The sequence below is a fragment of the Eleginops maclovinus genome, chromosome 13 (assembly GCF_036324505.1).
Source record: "Eleginops maclovinus isolate JMC-PN-2008 ecotype Puerto Natales chromosome 13, JC_Emac_rtc_rv5, whole genome shotgun sequence".
Lineage (NCBI taxonomy): Eukaryota > Metazoa > Chordata > Actinopteri > Perciformes > Eleginopidae > Eleginops > Eleginops maclovinus.
Genome location: NC_086361.1, coordinates 21,135,439 through 21,158,030, shown reverse-complemented (window position 1 = coordinate 21,158,030; position 22,592 = coordinate 21,135,439). Strand labels below are relative to the sequence as shown.

The following is a 22,592-nucleotide window of genomic DNA, read 5'->3' as shown; positions in this document are numbered from 1 at the left end:
GTCCAGTGCCCAGGGTAGAACATCCATTGGTCTGCGTTCAGACAGGGTCATTAACACCGGCGAACTGCATCCGAAGAGAGAGGAGAGTGCTTAGCTGTCTGGAGAAAAGTTCATACTGTAATATGAATTAGGAATGTAGAACGCCTGAGGTAATGTTGGATTTCTAAAGCCAGTGGTGAGGTCAGTTTTCTCTGGGATGAAGTGGCTTATCCCAGACAGTTTGAGCTGGGGAGAAATTGCCTGTATTACAACAAAAAAAGTCGTCCCAACATCAGGACAAGACAGCAACTTCCTAGACAGCTTTGTGGGACATTTAAGGAAATGTAATGGTAAAGGCTTTTAGTTTTCACATCCATGATTCAACCAGGACAAGAGAAGGACCTAAATGAAGGAATGCAACAAGTTAGGGTCTGTGTACAATCACCATGTTTGTTAGAAAGCCTCCTCAGCTAATGCTGTGGTTTCCGTTTCTCAGAGTATTTAAGGATAACTCAAAAATGCATCCTGAAAGATTAGCACAGCCCTGTTGGATTGATCTGTTTGTGCTACTAAATTTATTCGTTAGACTTTTACCATTACATTTTCACTCTTTCTAGGAGGTTTCTCACAAAACCGACCGGCATCCAGTGTCCACAGGCCGATCTGCTCCAACAAATGGGCTTTTTAGTCTTAGTTATGACAGTTAGCGTCCGAAAGACACATTTAAAAACAAGCTTTTCCTCCAATTTCTACCGCGAAGTCATCGGCACTGTTCAGAAAGTTGAGATATTTTCATCTTCCATCGCTCAGTGGCCACTCAGATACAGGAAGAAGATGAGGAGTGTATCGTTTTTTCACGAGACAACTGAAAAAGGACCTAAACTGGGAAATGACCGATGGTATTTGATGCAGTGGATTCTGCTTAACAACAGACACAAATCAAGAGTGTGTGTTCAAAGCTTCAGTACACTCAGGGATCCTTCCACTGCAGATAGATTGAAACACTCAGATATAAGTTCTCTCATCCTCATATTTAAGATGTCAGCTTCTCCTGCTTATCTAGAAGGAGAAGGCTGAACTCAATCAGAATAATAAGCACACCTTGCTGGTTTGATGTTACAGAGGGCGACTCACTCCCAGTTCCTTTCTATACCCTCAAACTAAATGGCATATGATGGAGAGGTCTCCTCAACGCTAACCTCGTTACATCTCCACCGAGGAGGACAAAGGGTGAAGGAAAGGAAAGAAGGAGTCATCGGAAGGAGAGGTGATCATTTTCAAAAAACAAATTGGACCGGTTTAAACTTTGAAAAAGGTTACGGTAAAAGTGGTTGTACTCCTGGGGTAGCATTGCAACTTTTGGATAGATTGAACAACCAAACCTGACCGACCACACCCACACACACACACACACACACACACCCTATTGTGACTCAAAACATCATGAGAGTTAGTGACGAAGAGCAAATAATTCTGAGGCGTTCAATCATTCATAAATAATACTACGGGAAAAATACTGTAAGTCAATTTGGATAAAAGCATGGTGATTAAATAACTGAATTAATGACGGTTCAAGGAGGGTAAAAATGGAGAGGAGAAACTAGAGGACATGAGGAGACAAGGTGTCAAGGGTGAATGGAAAAGGAGGATGATAGAAAGAGGAGAAGGGAGGGAACAGCAGCCAGAAGGAGGCGAGCGGAGGAGCCGTCCTTTGTGCAGCGTGGAAAGGTCAATTAGACAGTTTACAGGCCACCATCACACAGTTACACACCTCACACACACAGCCTCACACACACACACGGAGACATGAAAAGAGGTTTGAATTTCATTATCACGCTGCCAACTCGCTCATCAATTAGCATGAATGAGATTGTATCAGCTCTCTCTGAGGGAACAGATCATGGATACTGTTTATTCTGGTCTGCCACTTACTGTATTTCATAGCACTGTGAAACATTATGTTGGGAGATCTTTCTTCAGAAAATCAGCAGAAAATGAGAATTACGAGTGAATTCAGTCAGTTAAAGAGGCCTTATTATGCTCGTTGGGGTTCTTCCTTTCCTGTAGTGTGTTATGTAGGATTTAGTGCATGTAAATGGTCCACAAAGGCTAAAATCCCAGTGTTCACTCCAGACTCTCCCCCCATCTGAAATGCCTCCATTGGACTCCTTTGATTACTTCAGAAGCATAATAACCTCACTATTTAACAATCGTGCATCTATTGGCTAGCGCTCCAACACATTGTACTCAATAGGCTAAGGGGGCGGGACATCTCTAAGCTGTTGACCAATCACAACAGAGCTGCAGCACAGGCAGTACGTTGACATTAAATGTTGACATTAAAGCATGTCTCCATGCTTTAATGTCAACATTAAAGCATGGAGACATGTCCCAGGAGAGGAGGATTTTTCCTCTTAAAGTTCGAGAGTTGCTCATAAAAGTCAACCTAGAGAAAGAAAATACAAATATGAAACCTGAAAATTAGAAGTGGTAAGTGTTATATTAATTTGAGGGGTTATTGTCAGGTGTTTTTTTAGCTTGTAAATGTTTCTGTATACATTAATACATGAAGTCCCTTCAATTGTTGATAATGTATACTGTAAATACTTTAGGTTTGGTGTCTGTCCTCAAGCTTCTCACAGTTTATCTGCATGTCCTGTTTCACATAAATCCATTTGGTCTTATGATTGTACTTAAAGTTGTGCATCAAATTGTCAACATAGCTTTCTAGTAGAGAGCCCAAATAATTCCACTTGATTCAGGTGGAAATGTAAATATGTTTAAGGGTTATTTTTAATGCAAAATAAAAACAGTATCAGTAAAAGAGGAGAGGAGGAAAGTGCAGGAGATTAATGTCAGGATGGTGACGGAGGACAGGGGAGATGAAAGAGAGAGGAGACGGATGAGAGGATGAGGAGGATGGGTTGTCTCCCGTGGCAACCCCTCTGTTGCTGATGGACACACACAAACACACACACACACACACACACACACACACACACACACACACACACACACACACGAATATTAACAGGAGTAAGAGGGAGAGAGCTTCATACTATATTCATGCCATTTTCAATAAAGCATATTTCAATTAGAGGCGGAGAGATTCATTTTATACATCAAGTAATGTGCTTTCAATTATACATATCTGAGTCAGAGAGGGGGGGGAAGGGGAGGAAGGAGCAGACTTTGCTATAAGTATTATATTTAAAAGTAAGAGTAGTTCCATATTTTGGGAAAGTGTATATTAAAATAGAGAAAATAGAGGGTTGATCTGAATGTGGTCAAACCTAAACGACAGAGGGGGGTTTATTACCTACGACTAATGTAAATATATGAAGGGACGAGCAACAGGTGCACTGTGAACCAGTCACATATTGAAACACAAGGTGTAGAATTCATACAAAAGCATTTGGTTATAAAGCAACAGAAATACTTGGTAAGGTTTAGTGAAAGATTTTGATTGAAATACATATCCTGTTCACATAGACGCTTACAGGACTCTACCAGTGGAGTCATATATACCCTCCTTATATCCGGACTTTGACGCTATTTAAACGTCCTTTACATCCGGCGTAATTACCACACCTAGCAGAGATGACCACCATTTGTCGCTTACTGATTTTTTAATGCTAATTTTAATTAAGTGTCCCCTCTAAACTTTCTTGTAGAGATAGATTTAGTCTCAGTTGAGTCCTAAAATTGTAATATTTCTGAAAATACACATTCTAATTCAAATGAATCCAACATCATGTACATTTATATTTAATGTAATGTTCCACTCCTTGCACTCAACTGTATGTATTCTATTGTACTCTCTAATGCTGGTTTATTATTCTGTTTTGAGATGTTTATATATTTCTGAAATTGTTTATTTATAATTATGTGCAATGCCTTGTTTTGTTTCATGCTGCTGCAACACAATCCAGTTTTGGATGAATAGATAGAAGATAGATAGAATCGGAGGATAAAACGCCCTTTATTGTCACATACATGCACACAGCAGAGCACACACAGATTGGTCCTCTGCATTTAACCCATCCTAGTACTAGGAGCAGTGGGCAGCTATTGTGCAGCGCCCGGGGAGCAATGGGGAGGGGGGATTGGAGGTGTCCGGTGTCTTGCTCAAGGGCACCACAGCAGGGCCTAGGAGGTGAACTGGGACCTCTCCAAGTAGCAGTCCACTTTCCATATTTCAAGTCTGTTCGGGGACTTGAACCGGCGACCCTACGATTCCCAGTCCAAGCCCCTACTGACTGAGCCACTGCTGGACAAATAATATATAATATAGAATAAAGTACCTCTTATCTGGTCTTACCTTATCAAACCAATGAAAGCCAATGCAACCTTAGCTAGCCGAAGATCTCTCTGTGGCATTTATCCATACCAGCAACTCAGTAGCTACGTATCATTGATGTAGTAGCATAGCATAGTATGAACCATACAAACAAAATACTCTTTATTAGGTCAGCCAACAGGTTATTGTATTCCCAGTCTCTTGATATATCAAACCGTGCGGTAGTAGATCTCTGCTCCATCAGCTAGGTGATCCTTAGCCTGAACAACATTGAACACCCTGGCTTCGAAACGACTCCTCATCGTTTCATGCGTTTGTTTGCCTCCTATACTGCCAGGAAGTTTATTCAGGCTGCAACTGGGTGTTCATGTTGTTATCCGAGAGTCTCTCAGAGTGACTGATGCTTACCTTGGATTGAAAGACGCACTGTGGCATACAGTGTGTGTGCGTGTGTGTGTATGCAGAGCTCCTGCAGAGCGATGGACGTTTACCTTGTGCTGGAGATTATGATGCTCCCAACGAGAGTCTCATGCTGACCCGTGCTAATCACACTGCAACGTATAGTTTCCTTATTTCTGTTATAGCTAAGACTCTCTGTAAACACACACTACTGACCGCTGCAGAGACAGATATTACACCGTACTGAGTGTTGTTTTCAGGAGCAATGATTGACAGCACATAAAGGGAGAGGAAATATCAAAATACACATTAAATATGAACAAATTCAAACAACAGGGCTGCAACTCGTTTATCTGAGCTCTATTAGCTTACACATGTTGTACTCAAATAAAATCGGCTTTACTGTTGTGATATGACCTCAGATAATGGATGTTATAATCAATGCATTTTTGCAAATAACAACATAGTGTAAAAACCATGTTGGCACAATCGATACGTGCACTACAGTTGAAATCATTACATAACTTCAGTATGTAGGGCATTTTGGCTCTGCCCTCATTTGATAAGACCTATATAATTACCTGCTATCACAATTACTCTCTTAAAAACACATTTGAGACAGAGTTCTTAGTCTCCTGGTGACATAAAGAGCCATCCCCCTTCACTTAGCAGGTGAGATGTGGACGTTTTAAGTCAATGTTGGAAAAACCTGACATCAGAGTTTCAGTCTGACTCGCAGTGAGTGTCATACTGCCGCCATTTAATGGAGATTACTTGTTGTATTGAGATTTTTAATTCAGATACCAAATGTCTTACTTGTAGTCGTTTCATATTCTCCTTCACTCTCATTAAAAGAACATCCAGTGTCTTCCCATGTTCAATCATTTATAAAGATTACCTGCTGGATGCAAGATGTCTCCGAAATGTCGCCACCGGAGGTCTCATTGTTCCATGTTTATTTAACTTCAGAGCACTTCCTAACCACTTGTGATGCAAGTACAATGTTGAGGTGTGTACGTGTACTTCTACTCCACTACAATTCAGAGGTAAATGGTGTACTTTTACTCCACTACATGTGTTTAATACATTTAGTTGCTAGGCAGATTTGGATTAATGATGGTAAATATAATCAGCCCTTAAATCAGACTTTAGTTCACCTGCAGTAAATCCAGCAGCTACCCTGCAGTATACAAAGCCATTCAAACTAGCTGCACCTTTACCAGCTCTGAGAACACTTTAATGATCAATCATTATAAAACATATCAGAGATATTATTCTGAAATGGACCAATCAGACAATGACTACTTTTACTGTCGCTACTTTAAGTACATTTAGAGGAGAGTACTTTCTACTTTCACTGGAGGAACATTTAGAATACTTTTACTGTGACAGAGTATTCCTACACTCTGGTACTTCTACTTTACTCAAGGTACAAGACCTGAGTACTTCTACTTTACTCAAGAACAAGATCTGAGTACTTCTACTTTTACTCAAGTACAAGATCTGAGTACTTCTACTTTACTCAAGTACAAGACCTGAGTACTTCTACTTTACTCAAGTACAAGATCTGAGTACTTCTACTTTACTCAAGTACAATATCTGAGTACTTCTACTTTACTCAAGTACAATATCTGAGTACTTCTACTTTACTCAAGTACAATATCTGAGTACTTCTACTTTACTCAAGTACAAGATCTGAGTACTTCTACTTTTACTCAAGAACAAGATCTGAGTACTTCTACTTTTACTCAAGTTCAAGATCTGAGTACTTCTACTTTTACTCAAGAACAAGATCTGAGTACTTCTACTTTACTCAAGTTCAAGATCTGAGTACTTCTACTTTTACTCAAGTACAAGACCTGAGTACTGTTAAAACTGCATACAGTATAATCTCTCTCCTTCTCCCTCTGTCTCGCGCGGTGCCACAGAGAGGACGCGAGGGCACACATGAACGCGCACACGGCCACTGCGCCTCCACTGTTATTGATAGGGCGCTCCGTCCAATCAGAGGAGGGGGATCCGCCTCCACCCAGTTTCCTAGCCAATGGAGACGCGAGGGGAGGCGGCGGCTATGCAAATGTGTTGGCAAGGGAGACGCAGCGGTTCATTCATCTTATCCAGAGAGAGAGGTGAGTTAACGCGAAGGTTATTCTACATGAGGGAGGAAGTGCTCTGGACCAAAACACAGCTGCAAAACAACCGAGAGGCTTTTATTCTGTAGCAGATTATTCTTCTTCCAATCATCACAGGGTAAGTGGAGGACATTTGTATTATGTTAAGGTGTACATGTTAAAATAAAAATGTGTCCCATATTACTTGCCTTTAATTCCTAACTAATAGAAACAATAAGTGATGAGACAGGAAGTCATGGGTATTATTTTACTGAGGCGTCTCTCCAGGAAGGGGGATCCTTTATCCCTGTCAGTGTTACGCTCATTTCATATTTATATTTTTCTTATTTGGCAGTAAAGGGGTTCAATGTCTTGTACAAGGACACTCAGAACTATACAGTCAATTAAACCTGGGATCACAGTCTGCTTATGAGGATCAGAAATCCGCTTTTAGTCCTACAGCTGGAGAATTGGCAGTGTCACAGCAAAGGGACCGTGCAGATATAAAGACAAAAATAAAGTTAGAAGACTATAAAATATTAGATATTAATTGCAAACATGTGTAAATGAAAATAAGTGAACCTCAATGGTGAAACATATGAAGAAAGCAGCACTTTTTTTTGACCATATCTGCCACGAAGGAGCCACCATGATCATGCTTGTGTTGTGCTGGTATGTGTAACGTGTGGTGAGTCATTTGTAGAGAGCGCTATACATCTCAGATGGATGCATTAGCTGTGCTTTCTCTGCACGGATCTGAAAAAAATGCAGGCCAGGGAAGTCAGTGCCATAATGTCCTTCATGCTCTGGAAGCAATCAATTGATGGAGAAAAGAAAAAAGCTACCTGTGTCGCACCATTGAACGGGACTCTGGCTTTCTGTTCTGAACATTAAAAAAAACACTTGAATTTAATCAAATGTGTGCATGCCTGTGCTTGAGGGATGCAGTTGTAGGGTCTAAAGGACACTTGGAGAGTGCAGTCGTCTGCCAAGTCCGTTTCCATAGGTGAAAAAATAATGCGTTTATCCCGCCTGTGGTTCACACACACTCTCAAATGTAATGTGTTCTTCCTTGGTCCATGCTACAGCCTTCCACAAAGTTTAATGACAATTGAGCAAGTCATTTTTGTCGTAATTCTGCAGACAAACTAACCGACGAACTGCGGCCAAAACATCCTTTGCACATAGATGAAGAGTTAGTGAGGATGTTTGCCGGAGAAGCTTGCTGCATTAAGCCTGCAAAGTGATTTTGAGAGGGAACAGAGAGGAAAACTGCAGGCTGCACAAGTGGTCTGTTTGCATCTGCATAATCCAGTCCACTCTGTGAGCGGCACCAGGCCCGGCACAATCAATAGCACCAGCTTCCACTGTGTGCTGTGTGTGAGCTCGTCCACATTACTGGTTGCCTTCAGGCGGCTGTGCATCAAAGGGTCAGAGCAGATGAGTTATTGCATCATAGAAGCTGACCGTGTGTGTGTGTGCGCATTGCTGGGTATATACATAATGTGCATTGATTGTGTTCATATGCAAAACAAATGAGCCAAGCATCGCTCTATAGTTGAAAGACACAAGACAAACACACCGATGGAGGGAGCATTCACGCTTTGGCTGCCAGCCTTTAACTGAACAGGAGCAGATCTGTGGTAAACGAAGGAAGCCCATTGAAGCGCTGTTGTTTTGAAACTCAGACCATGTTGATTTTAGGTGATAAACTCTATCAATACAGATTAGGGGTGCAAGATATTAGAAAAAAATATCAGTGTCCCTGACCTGATGTGTGTCCCAAAAAATCACAAATCGTTAAGATGTTCTACTTTTCCTTTTTGTAAAACTGAAACAGACACTCAGTCACAATGCATCAGACTGCCTGAAAATACAGCACAATCAAATCCTAGTTTCTTACAAACAAATTTAGCTACACATCAAACTTAGCTAATTAAATGATCACAACATAGTTTGTTATTTAAATGTAACACTTGATTTACATGCACATTTATTCTGACAAAGCTACAACACTCACAAGCAAAGGCTTACCAAGGCGTTGAGATCAGGAAGACCAAATCCAACTGGAGGATGTTTGTGCCTTACAGTTTCTTCCTGTTAACCCCTGAACTGTGAGTCACATGATCTGAACAGACCAATAGGAAATTGCTAACATTTTTAAGTGTAACAACATGCAACCAACAGGTGGCGCTAAAGAGCATGATCCATGAACAATATACGTTCCGATATGGAGAATAAGTAGATTTTTTTAGCTGACGACTTCGATAGCTTTATGAGGAACTACTTAACTTAATTCACTGGGCGGAGTTAATTTGGCAACTTGACATCACACATCAGGTAATGTGAGTATTGCACATTGTAATGATCATGCTTAAACATCAGCAGATTTAAAACAGTGTTAAAGTGGTGTGATGGTTTGTAGTCTTGGCTTTTCCATCAGGCCCAAGCATACAGTTTCTGATGTGCTTTGTGTTATCCTCCAGAGTCATGCCGGGGAGCTGAGCGTCCCACCAGAGAGTTATTTCCTAGAGCGTATACCTCCTCCTACTCCTCCTCTTCCCAAATAAACATCACACTCTCACCTGTTGGGCTATTAATATCTACCATTTCAGTTCGTCTGAAGACCCAATGAATAATGGTTTTCTGCAAACACATTGGGTTGATAACAAACCTCAAAATACTTTGTTGTTATTTAGTATTAATGCATTTATTCAAAGAGCTGTCAATCATTTTTGGGGCTGATTTTTTTTCTCAAATTAAGGGTTTTACATTTTGGTTCTGGAGCTACCCTTCGTTTATATTTGCTTTATGGATCCTGCCTGTCAGGCCTGATTCATGGCCCCTTAAACCTTGAATAAATAAAGAATACAAACATTTCTCAAAATGTTCTTATGGAGTTATTCTGTAAGACTTTATAACACTCCCATTGCTATTTTCCGTTTCATCGTATCTCAAAACAGTACATTGTTCTTCCATACTCTCAATAAATCTCAATATCATTGACTGGCTGCTGGCTGCCTGGAGGCTTTTACGTCAAGATGCAGTTTTGTTTGGTCTTTGCAGTGACTCAATAGAGTCCTATCTCCGTGTTATTTACAATAGGAGGTTGAAATGTTGCTACACTTACACTTAGCAGCAGACTGAGAGATCATTGGATGTGAGAACCGAGGATAACAGCTACTTCCTCTGCGCTGGAAACACCTATTGATCCATATTTTGAGTCCAATAACATCACCTATGAGCAATTTGATGAACTTCTTACACATCTTTGCATGAGTGTGTTGTTTGTTTTGAGTCTCTTCTGTCTCTGGTTTTTTTCTGTCACTTTTTGTATCTCTTTCCCTCCCTTTGTAGCACGTCCATTCTGTGGTAAGCCAGGTGTACTATGCATCTGTTTCACGCATCACTGGCCCATTGTGTGCGTATGTATGTGTGTTTATGTGTGTGTGTGTGTGTGTGTCTGTGTGTGCCTGTGTGTGTGTGTTGTGTGTGCTGTGTGTGTGTGTGTGTGTGTGTGTGTGTGTGTGTGTGTGTGTGTGTGTCTATGTGTGTGTGCGAGCAGCTTGTGTGTGTGTCCCTTGACTGATTGATTCAGCTATTCCCGTCACATGTTTTATTACCCAGGGAGACAGATGTTGGAATATGAGGATAGATTGTGTGTGTGTGTGTGTGTGTGTGTGTGTGTGTGTGTGTGTGTGTGTGTGTGTGTGTGTGTGTGTGTGTGTGTGTGTGCCCATGGAGCAGCTGATAGTGGTTGATCAACAACAAAGCAATGTTGAGTGATGGGGTTTGGCATCACTGGCAGATAATTAACAAACAGCCTCAGATATCAGCGGACGCCGTTGATAGAGAGTCCCCCAGGGGAATGACAGAAACAAGATATAGTCAAATGGAAAGGTAACGTACACCAGAAACTGTGGTGAGGAACTCATAGTTGTACATTTTTCCATGTATTAGTCGTATTTTGAATTGAAAGGACATTTACAAAAACAATTAGATGGAGAAACCCCTGTGAAGAGGACATATTTAGCTTATTTTGAAGGAAATATTTGCATTTTCTGCCTCTACTGACATGCTTTAATGTTCAAAATGCTCTTTATTTTTCTCATACTGCCTGTGCTGCAGCACCTCTTTTCCCCCTCTGTCTGAAACTAGAGCCCAGTCGGCTGTGATTTGGTAGCTGGCCGGCCTCCTTATTGGTGAACAGCTGGGAGAAGTGTTTGAAGTTTGCTGATTTCATGCAGTTTTTCAAATGCAATACTTCTAAATATGCATTCATCTTTTTGTTCAAGGCCACAGCTATACTGAAATGGTTTCCCCCCGCTGTCGAAAGTGAAATGATGATACTAAAATTGTCCATAGGTGTGAATGTGGGTGGTAATGCCAATAGGTCTGTCTGCACCGAATGAGTCAGCCCTGTGAGAGACTGACAACCTGTCAGGATAGACCCTGCCTCGAGCGCAATGCATGCTGGGATAGACTGCAGTCTCCTGTGAGTCACGTACATGAATAGAAGAACTGGTGGATACTGTAAATGGACGGTCATACAGTCAATAACACATTAAGTTGGATGCTTTCCATGCATTCACTGGATATACTATTACAATTGTTGTCAATGATTGATGGATTTTTGCCATTTTGAGTGCAGCGTTTTACTCTCTGACACTAAAGTTTAGGAGTTTCCATTCACAGTAACTTTTAAAGGAACTTTTGATAGAGGACAGATGAGAAATAACAGCTCAAAACACATCGAAGTTGCACAAACATTTGCCTACTGAAACATCCAGACATATTCTGAGCTGCTGTCGATCGGGCTCACCTATCTGCCTTTTGGGAGCCAATTATTTTTGTTTTGTCTGTCTTTGCCGCTTTTTCTGTTCCATTTGTCGAGGTCACGGCACCAGCTTTTTCCGCATGCATGTGGACTGAATACATGTTTTTTTCATGACCTAAACCTCTGTACACAGTCTGCCAAAACAAGTAAACGGTTGCCATAAGTTGAGTTGTCCAAGTTGAGTGTAAAAGTGTGTGGCATTTGCTTAACTCAAAGGGGATTTCAAGATAAGACAGGGCCAATGGTTGTTGAGTCCAAGGCAGTGCCAAAGCAATTAGAGACGCTGACAAGAATCAAAAGATTGTAGACTCTAAATGAACATGTCTTCAAACGGGAAAATAATTGGTTTGCAATGAAAACAACACACTGATTTGTGCACTTCTCTCAATATTCAACGAGCGTACAAAGTATATAACAGGTATGTAAATAGCTTATTTGGTCTATAAATGGGTCTACTGCAATACAACAATTCACTAAATTATGAAACCATTTCCTTAAAGAGGACATATTCTGCTCATTTCCAGGTTCATATTTGTATTTTTGGTCTCTAAAGTGACATGTCTCCATGCTTTAATGTTCAAAAAAGCTCTTTATTTGTCTCAAACAACCCCACTATTCACCCTTTGTTACAAACACAAAATGCAAAAGTGAACCAGAAGATTAGCATAACATGTCCTGTTTGTGTCTGTAGAATACCATTATTTCGATATTACCGCAATTTGGATTAATTGTGCAGCACTGTTTTAGATTAGCATTTTGCGCTGGACATTATGATCCCTACAAGCAAACAACCCAGTGCTTATCTAATACAGGAAAGCGCATTTTTGTGCATATTAGCATGCATATATGTGTGTGTTTTTGTGTGTGCTGGCATCTTTCCACGTCTGCCTGGGTTTAAAGGTGTCGCCGGAATATAATTAGCCACATTTATGAGACTGTGCAGGATCGATAGAGCACTGAACAGAAGCAACAGGTGACAAACCGAGCAGCACTGAGACGTGAGTCACCCAGACTTTGAGTGAATGTGTAACAATTGTGGCCATGAATAAAAAACTGAAGTGAATGAATGATGCTTTGGAGATATGGGAGATAAAGGTTAGACCAGAGACTGACTCATGAGTGCACACCGCCGTTGCGTCTCCCCAGGCTCTCCGTGCTGCCTGGTCTTAAATTAGAGCTGCACCGAGGTGAGCTGCGTTTCTATAGCAATGCATCCTCCCGACTCCAGTCATCAGAGAGATATGTAGAATAGGATAAAGCTGGGAGTAAAAGCAACACCTCATGGACTTTGAAACTCTCTAAATCATACATTTTTGACTATGAATGAAACGGCTTTCTCTATTTCTGAAAGCCAATATGATTTTTGGATGTTAGAAAAACTATTCCTATGACATATAAGTACTTACTGTTACTTCTTACCCCTACTAGGCTATATATGAGAACAGCTTACCTGTAGGATTTGGCATTGTACTGTGGTTTAAGTCTTACCCATTACGAATATTTTCCAATTTACTTGACAAAAGACAAAAGGGAGTGGGCGATATGGATAAAACCTTCTATCTGTTTAGAGGTGAGATTGATATTTCGACATGTTGTGATTTAGTACATCCTGGAAATGTAATCCATGAATTGTTGACAGTTTTTTTTTTGTCAATTCAGTGAATGAAATACTTGCTCACAACTATCCAAAATTGCTGTGCGGCTGCTCATTCATTTTTTCAATTCAGCCCCACCAGTGTTTTAAGTCTTTTGTATAAAGGCCCAGTCCGTCTCAAGTCTCTGTCAAGTTACAAGTCTTTGGACAAACTGGAGGTATATTGCAAGTCGTTGATGTTCAGTAGCGAACCATTCGGCAATGTTGGGGTTAGGGTTGACAACGTTTTCTCATTTCAGTGAATGAAATACTTTTTCACATTGATGGTGATCTCCAAGTTCTAGACCCAAGCTGTGTGTCTCTTGTGTTTCCTATCGGTTCACTAGGTCAAAAATTTTACTTTACTTACTTTTCTTAAGAAACCATTTTTAGTTTAGGGTTACAAATTCTCCGCCAAATCAAGACTTTAGTCCACATTTACGTGATTAAGGTCTGACTCAAAAACAAATCTGAATCCTGCAGCTCCCAGGGATGAAAGAAATAAGGTGTTCCTTGTGATTAGCAATTATACTTTTCCTATTACAATCTGATCTTCAGTGTTCAGCAGGTCATAAACACACTTTGAACTGATCTTGTGGAAAAGATATATTTGTATTGTAAGATATTTGATAGAATCTTATCTCATGCAGAAAAACCTCATCAAAAAATACATTTTTCTCATATTTTTCCAGGAACAAATATGGCCCCTCCTGAGAATTCTACACTCCTCGAGTTACATTTGGATTGACTGGGCAGCCACGATTAGACACAAATCAGTTCCCACAACACACATCTGAGTGAGCATCATGGGAGATGTGGGAGGCTCCTGCCAATATTTAGACTTTAAATTAAACCCCCTTCTTTAAGCCAATATATCAGTCAACCAGTCGCATGGTTCCAGTTGGCAGACGGATTGTTTCGATTGGCCGAAAAGCCGCCTCATCCGCTGCCGGGAAAAGGTTTGGCTGTTAGCCAGGCAACCGTTGTCAAGACAACCAAAGGATTCTATTTCAGTTTTGATGTTTTGGTGAGCCGCCACGAAGACTTTTCAGGGTTTGGTTTTCCATCAATACGCTGGCACCTCTCATCATCGTTTTATATTGTTCCTCTAACACACACACACACACACACACACGCACGCACGCACGCGCACACGCACGCACACACTGTTCAATTCTACCCTATTGATTGTCCTCCATATTGCTGCAGCAGTCCGTTGTACTTTTTCCACTCACACAAAGGTTATTGCCATTGCAAACACACACACACACACACACACACACACACACACACACACACACACACACACACACAGGAAATGACTATTGTATGGGAGGCCCAGCTTCCCATTTTTTTGCTCTCTTTCCAACTCAATTACAGTTTTTGCCAGCTAATCATTTTCAGTCACAGGCACACCAACACATTCCCCCTCGGGGCTACGCTCAGTTAAAGCCAGAGTAGCTGAGCCTCATAATAATGACAGGGTAAGCCCGCTGCTTTCCAACCTCGTTTCGCTGTCTCGTGTCGGGTCCTGCTGCGAGTGTGCAGTAAGGAAAATGATAATGTCTCATGGTATAAAAGGTAGAAGAATTATCTGAGTTTTGTAGAGTAGGTCTTATGCTGAATACCTCTTACTGTCAGGCCATTCATTTTTCACATAAGTCAACTTCAGTTATTGTCCTTTCATTTCTGGGCTCCGTCTGTCTGTCTGTGGAAATTTCACAAACTACTCATCCAATCTAATTCACACTTGTGGGGTCTGTTGGTTGGGTTATATATACGGTCTATGGTCGGGATCTAAGGATGTGCAGTGTTAAATGTGAGGAAATGTAAGTCATGGATTTCATCTGGTCTTGTTGGATTCAACGGGAAATGAGTGGCTTCGAACTGACACGCAACGGACAACGTTAAAAGCAGCGATAACCACGAGATAACCAATGGGCTCGTTACGAACAGCCACGCTTCGAACAGGCACTGGACCATCAGAATCTCCTGGTGTCATTTTCTAATACCCTGCTTAGTCCGACCAACAGACCAAAATGAATGAAGGATGTTTGGTGAATAAACCAAAATCTGGAAGAAGGAATTGTTTGGCTTTTCTTGGATGATAACTTTTGATAATGACGATAAGATGAGCAAGGTGTTTTGTCATCACAACGGCCACCTGTGAGGGATGACTGATGCCCGGGACTGAATCTTTGCTGTGATGCAATAAGATTTCTGCAGGTAATCTAACTGCAGTCACTAAAATAAAATACTGCACAGTCATTTTCCAGAATTCATATCTTGCTCTTTGGAGTGATGCATAACAGGTCAAAGGAAACTATGCCGCTTCCTCCTGCCGTCCTCAGATGCCAGTGTGAGAAGAACCTTTAAATTATAGCTCTCATGAAGAAGTGCTTTGAATGTAAGCTTCATTTCTTCTGACTCCGGCACGCAAACATGTTCAACTCTCTTGCCCAATCACCCAGATTGCCATCATGCTTTGCTAGCAAACACACTCCCAGTGTCACACAGCCTCCCACGCATTTACAACTCAGATGAGACTCTGTGTTTACTCTCAGTCTGACGGCTGGAATGATCACACGTTAAGGATCCTTCAGATTCAATAAGATATGTGTCGTTCTTTATTGAACGCCTGTTGAGACAATTTTCTACAAGCTCTGCTTATCTGTCTGCTGCCTCTCATTTTCCATCTTCATCGCCTCTCACTCCCCACCCCCTCTCCCTGTCTGTCCATTTGTCTCCTCCGTCGGAGGTGTGAATCCAGATGGAGTTATCCTCCCTACTATATACTTGTCCTGTCTGTGTGTATGTGTTTGAAGAGGTTTAGAGACTGTGTGTGATGTCGTGTTGTCTCTGATTGAAGCTGCTGGAGTGCTTAGGGCCTCTGTCCTGTGGTGACGTGGACGGACTGTCAAAGACGTCATTGTGCACAACAACAGCACGTTGCCAGGCCGATTGATCCATTTGGATGGGTGTGTGGAGCAGAAATTCAAGTCCTCTGAGAAAAAAAGCTATTTCATATCAGCACTAAGGGGAAGGAGTTTAAATGCACTGGCATACGAGAGCCCATATGGTTTCCTCTGGGATTCAATCTTTTAAACGGCTTTCATGGGTTTGAATTTAAAACTGGGTTGGGTGTTGTTGTCCTGAAGCTGATGATAGTTAAAAGATGCCAGGCTATTGCTGCTCATGCTTAACATCCAAATGCTTCTGTTTATTCCAAACTCACTTACTGGTTTGTTAGATAAATGTTTCAGACATCCTTAGGAACAGGTACCCTAATCAGGCTGATTTAGTAAAATGTAGAATTGCTTAATTTATTCAGCTTCACAACATGTCCAATTCCTGTTTGGTAGGGGGGGTTTAAGTGTTTTGCCATAACCAACCAGTAGTCAATCAAATTCAATGTATTCCAACACTATGAAGCAACCTGGTTTTAGCGCCCTTACAGCTGGGTTGGTAGTGTCATTTATCACAGCTTTTTTAGGTGAAAACGAGTAAGCATATCGCTGAATAAATCAAGACAATACAGTTGGGAATACCAAGCTGAAAGAAACTAAAACACTCAATAAACCTGAAGGAGAACTGCAGGAATGGGTGATAGATCTCTGTGGATGGCTCTTTGAATGCTCCTTTCGCATTTCAGACAGTCATTTTATGAAAATATTCATTGCTGTAGCTCTACTTTCTTTTTGAAGTCAATAGTATCCACAATTGGGGCCAATTTCGTTTCCTGTGGCTTTTTTTTGCATGGATGTGGCTCTTTTTATGGCTTAAGAAATGTAACATCAATCTAGGTCCTCAAAGAGCCCATAGTTTATACATTCACATTGTCTACACTATGACATATTGTTAAAGCAATCAAACAAGCATTATTCTCTCCATTAAAGGCAAAATGAGAGCTAATCTGTATTCTGAAAGCACCGCATTAGTGCCACAGGGATACTGTGGTACTTCTAATTCCTGTAGTCTACAACAACAGATTAGTGTCCCAGTAAGATGAGCTGCTGTGGACTTTTATTTTAGACGTGAGCAGTGTTTCTTTTGTTTTGTTTTCAGATGGGATAAGTTTCCAGTGTGCTTTCTCGCCTGGCTAGTCACAGAAAACTCTATTATCTGCTACGTTTGCTTTCCTAACAGAGGGATAAAATCTCATCTGCTGCAGTCAGAGGCGTGCCACGAACTCGGTGGAGTTTTTGTGTGTGTGTTCTACGAGCCAAAACAAACCCACCGCTTGTAGCACAAGTCGGTGCTCTTCTGTTTGTCTTTGTCGATGCAGCCAGTGATTTTCAGAGCCGCCTGAACGGACACCATCAATGATTCAGCGATGGTTAAGCTTTCATTTTCAATGTCTGCAGCTCGAGGCAAAGAGTTAAACACATTTAAGAGAGCGAGGGGAGTGAAATACCTTGAGTGTATTGATCCCATCAAAGTGACCTCCTTCCTCTCAGGGGAAGATGGTGCTACAGGTGATGCTGCCACAATATGAACACCTTGATAGTGAAGCAAACATCCATCAAACGCTACCTCCATTCTGCAGCAGTTAAGCTCATATTTGTGTGTGTGTTTTGGAATCTCTTGTCTTTTATTTGATATCGATGCCACGCCGTTGAACAGCATCTCTCTACACATCAAGTCTTCAAAGAGGCCCTATTATGCTTTCAGGGGTTTTTCCTATCCTGTAGTGTGCTATATAGGATTTGATGCATGTAAATGGTCTGTAAAGGCTCAAATCCAATCCAATGGAGTCCTTTCTTTACCTCCAGAACATAGTGGCATCACACTTGATCTTCTATTGGCTAGCACTCAAACATATTGTGCATGATAGGCGTGAAGGCGGGACTTCTTTATGAGAGAAATAAAGCTGTTTTTGAACATTGAAGCATGGAGAAATGTCACAAAGAACAAGAGTTTTCCTCTTTAAATTCTTTATTTTTCATAAAAGTCAAATAAAGACCTTTCTTGGCAACAGAATTATAGATTTATGGTGAAATTTGCAATGAAATGACTATTTAAGCTTTGGGTTCAAACATCTTGGCACCATATTGGAAATAAGTGTTTTCAAAGGTTGTCCTTTGGATATGTTTGTTCCTTGTCGGAAAATATGAAAATGAATCAATCAGAGACAAGAGCTTGCATGTAAGACTGTAAAAATAACTTCACCTCAGAAACACCCTGAGTCATTCGTCTGAAGGGAACCAGTCCTTTGTGGAAATTAAACACTTTCCATTGCTTTTTGATGAGTTGACTCATGCTGGGTTCTGTTGCAAACACGATAAAAGTGGAAGCTATTTCCAGCTATGACGATGTGGAAGATGTGTGTATTGTTCAGGACTGCAGTGAACCGCTGACACCCAGCTGCTTTTATATTCGTCATCCAGGCACATTATGTCTGAGAAACAACATTCAATTTGTGTTTTAACTTGAAAAGATCACAGGTGACCTTTCCAAAGCAAGATAAAGCTGGAATGTCTTTTCTCCTTTATTGCTTTTCCTCTAAGCTCAGCCGTTGTACAGCACCTCCTGCTTTCTCATGGGGATACAAAGGCCAAAATATGTATGCACTTTGCGGTGACTTGGCTTTTAGTTGCCTCCCTGTGCATGACTCACTAGGTGCTATTTCAGCCTCTAAACTGACCCTACACTCCCTCTGCTATTCAGGAGGATTTGTGGTGGCTAGGCTTCAGTATTGACCTGGTGTTAAAGTGTGAAAGCTGTCAGACAGGGCTATGAGTCAGGTGTGGCGTCATGAAGGCACTGCAGTGGTCTTCAGCCGTGTGTGTGTGTGTGTGTGTGTGTGTTTTGTGGAGATAGGTAATGGACCATTTTTAACAGCCAACAAAGCAATGATGCCATTACGGTCTTAACTCACACAGGAATCATACGAGTCATTATAAAGATGGCTTTTGTAGTAGGACAATTTGTGTGTGAACTCAACATTTTGGCACATCATTCAGACAGATGAATACATTTGTCATATGCAGATTTTCTTTTGTAATACACAGTGTGCATTAGTTGACACTTTTTTGAAACATCAATGGGAATTTACCAGGATTAGCGTTACAGCTAATTCGAACCTGTGTGCCGAAAGCCACGGAAAACAGACGACTGATTTCGACAAAGGGAAGCTGTAGAGTTGTGATTTAATTAAAATCCTAAGTTGGGTTTTTGTTATTTTTCTGCCTGGAAAAAGACAACTCAAAGGAGTGCTGCTTTCACAAAAAAGACGAAATGTCCAATTGCACAGCGGATAGCTTCGTAGAGTTTCTGGATGATCTTTGCGGGAGTTTGCTAAAGCTTCTTTAGCAGTGCCATGTCTTACAGATTTCTAGAGATAAGACACCTAAATACTGCTTAAAACCCTCCATAATGAGGACATGGTATCTTCGAAAGACATTGCAGTTCATCCATTAATTTCTCAGTTACTTCAGAAGCTTCTTAACGTTATAGCACTGTGTCATCTGCATAGATTTGTGTTTTAACTTCCACACAAGCTAAATGAATGTAATTAATATGGATCTTTCAGGGTTTTTTGGGGGAAAGCTCTAGTTATTGTGCCTCTAATGGTCAAATAGGTTCACTTTCCAAGGTTTTCATTGAAGAAAGCATACATGAGAAGTAGAATTACATGTCCAACAAAATCAGAAGTATATTTTGTCACACAAAGCCACATAAAGACAATGCCTCTGTCCTCTGAGTGCATCTGTGCAGGTAATTCCTTGTTTGCATCCATCCCACCTGAGCCCTGTGCTGTTGCAACAACACAAGGCTTTACCGCTGTTGCTGTGGTTTGTCTCACTCTCTCTCTCTCTCTCGCCCCCCCCCTAGAGAGGTGAAGCATCATGGGGAAACACAACAGTAAGCTGGCCCCGGAGGTTCTGGATGACCTGACTAAGAACACTGAGTTCAACGAGGCCGAGCTGAAGCAGTGGTACAAAGGCTTCCTCAAAGACTGTCCCTCCGGCATCCTCAACCTGGAGGAGTTTCAGCAGCTCTACGTTAAGGTAAGGGCGAGGCAGAGGGCAGTGGGGGGCGGAAAAAGGAGTGGCAGGAAGCTGAGGAAGATAAATCATGGTGGTTTAACATGCAGTAATAAACAGGGTCACATTTCGGTGTAACACAGTGTTTTTTATAGCAATTGCCTGCAGTGGAAGTTGTTTATTTTACCATAGATATAAAGAACGTTACCTCATAGATGACTCACAGCATTGTTGGGTTTTGTGGTTGGGAATAAACCTCTAGTTATGCCTGTAACTCCTTCAGAACGGCCTTTAAGATGATCATTAACATCGAGGTTAAAGACAACCCATTTCTTCCTATCCTCTCATTCACATGCTTATAAATCAACTTTTGCTGATACAATATCATACAAATATGAACTGGGAAATGTGCATAATATGTCCTCTTTGATTAGGCCATTTTAAAATTGGTGCTTCTTGACATCAGGCTGCAGATCTAAATCTCAGTGGCATAATATTGTGGCTGTATGGATTGAAGTTCAACCATAATTACAGTAAAGTTCCATTTTAAATTCCCAAATTGCTGCATTTCATCTTTAAAATGTGTGTTTCAACTTTGTAGATGTTAGAAACTGCATAAGATGACCAAGGTCTTGTTATTAATCCTTAAATGTATTGGGTTTCGTGAACCCATTCATCCACAAAGACTAGGCTTTTCAGAAGTTCAGAATAAAAGCACTTGCCCTTCTTCAAATCACTCTTCAGTGATACAACAAATGCTTGCTGTTTGTTGTACTTGAAGATTGTTCATAGAGAGTAGGAAGAATAGACATTGATTTTCCACACAACGTTTACAGCTGAGGGTCCAACTCAATAGGGTCTTTCAAAGCATTGATGCGTCATGCTTCACCTGATTTTTCTCTCTTTTATCTCTCAGTTTTTCCCATATGGTGACGCTTCAAAGTTTGCCCAGCATGCGTTTCGGACGTTTGACAAGAACGGCGATGGGACCATCGACTTCAGAGAGTTCATCTGCGCCCTGTCCATCACCTCCAGGGGAAGCTTTGAGCAGAAACTCAACTGGGCCTTCAACATGTACGATCTGGACGGAGATGGGAAGATCACTCGCGTGGAGATGCTGGAGATCATCGAGGTTTGTGTTTGCGAGGAGGGAGTCAGTGTGAGGTTTTACTGGTTCTATAGTGGGAATATGAGAGTTATCCCTGGAGCACGGACATGCAAAATGGTCTGCCACCACTACAGCGGAAAAAAACAGACACAAGATTATGGTGTTTGAGCCTCTTTTTGCTGTGGTTCTGTCTTTGTTGTCAGTCTGTATCTCTTTGTAGTCATTCTGTGGTAATTTGATGTCTTTTGTGGTGGTTTTGTGCCCCTTTGTGGTCATTTTTTGTCACTTTAAGATAATTCCGCGTCTCTTTGTAGTCATTCCCTGTCTACTTGTGGTCATTTGGTGACTATTTGTAGTAATTTTGCGTATCTGTGTTGTAATTTTGTGTCTTTTTGTGGTCATTTTGTCATAATTGTGTCTCTTCTTGTAGTAGTTTTGCATCTCTTTGAAGTCTTGTTGACTTTATGGTCATTTTGTGGTCATTTGGTGTATCCTTGTTCTTTTTTCATAGTTACTGTGAGTATTTTTGTGTTTGATTACAGCTGTTTTCCATTCTGTTGTCTTTTTCAGTTGGTATGTTTTGTAGGTGATAGCCAGGAGGGGCCCTGATAGGGAGACCGGTTCAGTAATTCATCCGTGACTGCTGCTTGAGATGAAACCATCTCTTTAGTCACACATTTAATGACATAATCTGTCCCTCTCTGCAGGCCATCTACAAGATGGTCGGCACTGTGATCATGATGCGTATGAATGAGGACGGCCTGACCCCGCAGCAGCGCGTGGACAAGATCTTCTCCAAGATGGACAAGGACCACAACGATGAGATCAGCCTGGACGAGTTCAAAGAGGCGGCCAAGTCTGACCCCTCCATCGTCCTACTGCTGCAGTGTGACATGCAGAAGTAGAGTGAGGCATGGGTGGGAGACAAAGGGAGGGAGGGAGGGGATGGATGGGGGAAGAGTTGAACTGAAACAAGAGAAGGGAGGAGCTCAAATAAGAAAGGGAGGGACAGTTTTTCGGTGGAGGAGGAGAAGGAGGAGGTAGGGAATCTTAATCCCTTTTTGAGGCAACGCAATTAGCAAAAACGCTTAGTTTGGCTGACTTTGGACCTTGGATTGATGCCATTCTTTTCTTTCACATTGTCCAGGTGTGCTGTACACACTGCAGCACTTTTACTCCCAAATTTTCCCAGACCTTGCACTCACATTTGTCCTAATTTTACCAAATGTCTCATCAGTT

The 22,592-nt window shown here is 41.3% G+C and overlaps 1 protein-coding gene across 1 annotated transcript; it reads left to right on the top strand.

The window, feature by feature from the left end:
• The first annotated feature begins 6,801 nt into the window (after nucleotides 1–6,801).
• LOC134875347 (visinin-like protein 1) lies at nucleotides 6,802–22,296 on the top strand. Its single transcript, XM_063899898.1, has 4 exons — nucleotides 6,802–6,928; nucleotides 20,094–20,269; nucleotides 21,162–21,377; nucleotides 22,061–22,296. Exons 2-4 carry the CDS (start codon nucleotides 20,108–20,110, stop codon nucleotides 22,256–22,258), a joined length of 576 nt encoding a protein of 191 aa, XP_063755968.1. The 5' UTR covers nucleotides 6,802–6,928; nucleotides 20,094–20,107; the 3' UTR covers nucleotides 22,259–22,296.
• The last annotated feature ends 296 nt before the right edge of the window (nucleotides 22,297–22,592 follow it).

What these genes read in the sequence shown, in the direction of transcription:
- LOC134875347 (XM_063899898.1), top strand. Translation starts at nt 20,108, where the DNA reads ATGGGGAAACACAACAGTAAGCTGGCCCCGGAGGTTCTGGATGACCTG. An exon ending in TTCAGCAGCTCTACGTTAAG is followed by an intron (nt 20,270 to 21,161) that starts GTAAGGGCGAGG and finishes TTTATCTCTCAG; the next exon opens with TTTTTCCCATATGGTGACGC. An exon ending in AGATGCTGGAGATCATCGAG is followed by an intron (nt 21,378 to 22,060) that starts GTTTGTGTTTGC and finishes CCCTCTCTGCAG; the next exon opens with GCCATCTACAAGATGGTCGG.